General features: G+C 55.3%; 1 protein-coding gene and 1 non-coding gene across 2 annotated transcripts; one reads left to right on the forward strand and one right to left on the reverse strand.

The window, feature by feature from the left end:
- Positions 1-336: 336 nt before the first annotated feature.
- Trnas-aga (transfer RNA serine (anticodon AGA)) lies at positions 337-418 on the reverse strand. Its single transcript has one exon. It is a non-coding gene; the product is annotated as a tRNA-Ser (tRNA).
- A 396-nt stretch (positions 419-814) lies between these two features.
- LOC113202531 (myosin heavy chain, muscle-like) lies at positions 815-3,453 on the forward strand. The gene is made up of 3 exons (XM_026416797.2): positions 815-1,347; positions 1,792-2,022; positions 2,124-3,453. The coding sequence occupies exons 1-3, from the start codon at positions 898-900 to the stop codon at positions 2,679-2,681; spliced, it is 1,239 nt and encodes a 412-aa protein (XP_026272582.1). The 5' UTR covers positions 815-897; the 3' UTR covers positions 2,682-3,453.

Here is a 3,453-nt window from a genome sequence, read left to right on the forward strand (position 1 = left end):
ACATTTTTTGGAGTTTTTGTAATGAGGCGACACCCTTCGACATGTATCAACACATGCAGATGCTTGCACAGCCTTTCAGAATTTAAAAAAATGATAGAGAAATGTTTTCATATGTGACAAGCAATAGTGAACAGTTCTGGTGAACTAGACGGTCGGAGGTACTTGGACGGAAACTCACCCAGCGCCGGTAGGTAGGCAACCCATCAAGCTTCTGTGTTAGACGGGTCGTTTCGAGCTGAGTGGTGGTGTCATCCGCTCCGCCCCGACAGACCAGGGGCTGTCAACGCGAGGCGTATACTCCAAGTCATGATTCTAACTATTCGAGCAAAATAATTCCGCAGTCGGTAGGACTCGAACCTACGCTCCCAGAGGGAAACTGATTTCTAGTCAGTCGCCTTAACCACTCGGCCACGACTGCCCGCTGCTGTCATTTCCCATCGGGGGACAAATAGTATCTGTGTCGGGCGTGGATGACGACGCGCAAGAAATAAAGCAGCAAAAAACGTCAAGCGTAGTTGCCAACTGCCAAGTCAGAGGCCACACTACAGAAGGCCAAGCGTCGATGGAAACATCTCATATTTGGCCTCGCCAGCAAGTACAGTTTGTTTTATTTATGTTTCGTACCAGTTTTTGTCTTTCTTTATATGGCGTTAAATTAGAGTGTCAGCGAATCTTCTTCTCCCGGGTAAGTGGCGCATCGCACCGCCGCCCACCCGCGGCTGGAGTCGGATACAGAGCGCTATGCGCGTCAGCAGAATTTGCATCGAGGTGACACGAAATAAGCACAGGGGCTCGGGTTTAGCTGATGTTTAACGTCTTGCGCCACCAGCCCCAGAGCCAGCGCACCCCGCGGCACCACGGCAGTCAGTGTTTGGCCAGCACCTCGTCTTGTTCGCCATGCCGGACAACAAGACGGTGAACGTGTCCAAGGGCGTGGCGCGCGGCCACATCCTGTGCTGCTGTGCCGTCGTGTTCGTCTGCTTCATGCTGACCTGCCTGAACCTCTACATGATGTCCAGCACACGCTCCGTACTCCGGCACCTGGACGCGCGACTCGAAGGCCACCCCCGCAACCTCCAGCGGCAGCAGCAGCAGCAGCTGCCCGACGAGGCGGCCGCGGCCACCGCCGCCGCCCTGCTGCAGCGCGGACTGGAGCAGCAGCTGGAGCAGCAGCTGGAGCAGCAGCTGGGGCAGCAGCTAGGGCTGCAGCTGCAGCCGCAGACAGAAGACGACTTCATCCTCCTGGCGCCCGGTGACCTAGACAACGCGTGGACGACGCAGACGGGACGCCTACTCGTGCCCAGGGGCCAGCCCGACCAGGATGACGACGGCTGGAAGCAGATGCAGGTGAGTGAGTGTTCGGGGCGCAGATGACCATGCACCTGATATTGAGTTGTTACGACAGGCTTGGTGGCTGATTCAACCCCGCCGTGCACTTCTTCTGTAGTTATACTGTTCCGCACGCAGACTTGCGGGTGGGCTTGCCTATTACCCTGACCGTGGCGTCTTCCGATCTGATCGAGTGTTCAACCCTTCAACTTTAACTTCAACGAGGGTTCGACCCAAAGAGGTTGTACCTCTCTCTTTGGTTCAACCTGCCCGCACATTATTTTTCGTGCTGAGAACATTCGGTCTCGTTGCAAGTAACGAACGGGTGAAACTTAAGAGTGTTGCGATTCCATCTAGCTCTAGCATTCAAATATCTAGTACACACGGTTTGAGTGTGAACTTGGTTCCAAGGGCTTCCAAAACAGTTCAAGTCCATGAGCTGACCTCCCTTGTATACTACAGGTGCAGCTCGCGGAGCAGACGAGCGCGCAGCAGCGCCACATCGAGAGCCTCCACGACAAGCTGGCGGACCACATGCGCGCGCGCGAGGAGCTGCAGCGCGACCAGCAGAACATGATGCGCGAGCAGCACGAGATGTCCCGCGACCACCTGCGCGAGCTCGCCAAGCAGGACCGCAAGCTCCTCAAGGAGAAGCAGCGCGTCATCAAGCAGGACGCCAAGCACCAGGACGAGGTAAGCGAGCAAGGGAGTCTCGAGGATCCTGGAAAGTTTTTCGGGTGTTACGGACAGTTTAAATAGGAAGTTTGTTGTGTTACACTTTTCTTTCCTTCCAGCTGCGTCGTGTAAAGTCGCAAGTGGAGGAGCTCAAGAAGGTGGTGGAAGCTGTCAAGACCCTGGACCCCGCGCAGCAGCAAGGCGCTCAGACTCTCCTGACTGACGCGGCCGCCCCCAAGCTGGACGTCGCCCTTGTGGCGCAGAACGAGCGTGCGGAGGAGCCCGCCCAGCCCACGGCCCAGCCGACGACGGAGGCCGCCGCGGCCACCCCCGAGGACGACGCGAGCAAGCCCCACCCGCTGGACCACATCTTCAGCGCCGTGTTCGACCCGAACTCCTTCTTCTTCCCCAGCTACCCGGTGGGCGCGACCAAGGCCGAGGCCGACCGCACCCCGCGTACCCGCCGCGACCTCAAGCGCCTCCAGGAGCGATACGAGCGGCGGCGGGAGCGGCTCGTGTCCCGGCTGGGCAACCGCCGCCGCCGCCACAACTCCGAGAGCGGGCCACTGATGAGGATCGACGACGGGCAGCTTGTGCCGCTGTCCAAGACCCCCGTCGTCGCCGGGGAAGCCGAGAGCAGCGGCGCGCGGCTGAGGCGTTTGGCGAGGCACGGCTAGGTTCACACCGCAAGTATTAGGAGTGATAAAGCCAAGACGCCAAAAGCACCCGTCGGCAAAGAAAACAACTCCTGACCATTGACTGACGGACGTGTTGGGGAGGGAAACGAGACTAAAACATCACGGACGGACTTTAACTGAAGTAGCGTAGCTACAGACAATCATTTAAATTTAACAACAACTGTGACTTAATATAGACCAACCGTGGACGACGCAACTTGTTGAAAACAGCACTGTTAAAACCTGAATTTCAGAGACTGCAGAGACGAATCGACCATTCTTAGACTAACGTATGGAAAGACAGACTGAATAACTGACAGACGGGCGGACCTCTTATCTTACTGACCGACTAGTTTACCGACCGAATACTTGACCGACTGAGTACTTGACTGAGTACGTGACTGAGTACTCTTGACTGACTACATGACGCTTGACGGACTACTTGGCTGACTGGCGCCTTGACTAACAAACTGACTGACTACTTGACTGACTGACTATTTGACTGACTGACTACTTGACTGACTGACTAATTCACTGACGGACTACTTGACTGACTGACTACTTGACTGTTTGACTGACTGACTGACTGACTGACTGACTGACTGACTGACTGATTGACTGACTGACTGACTGACTGATGGCTGAACGTCTGGCTGAACAACATTGGGACCGAGTACGTGTGTTTATACTTAACTAAAACGTAGACGACTATTTATAAAATAAAAATTTTCTGTTGCTTTTAGGGCTACAATAAAAACCTTACCTATAAAAA

This window comes from Frankliniella occidentalis, unplaced genomic scaffold, assembly GCF_000697945.3.
Source record: "Frankliniella occidentalis isolate FOCC.00 unplaced genomic scaffold, Focc_3.1 Scaffold748, whole genome shotgun sequence".
Lineage (NCBI taxonomy): Eukaryota > Metazoa > Arthropoda > Insecta > Thysanoptera > Thripidae > Frankliniella > Frankliniella occidentalis.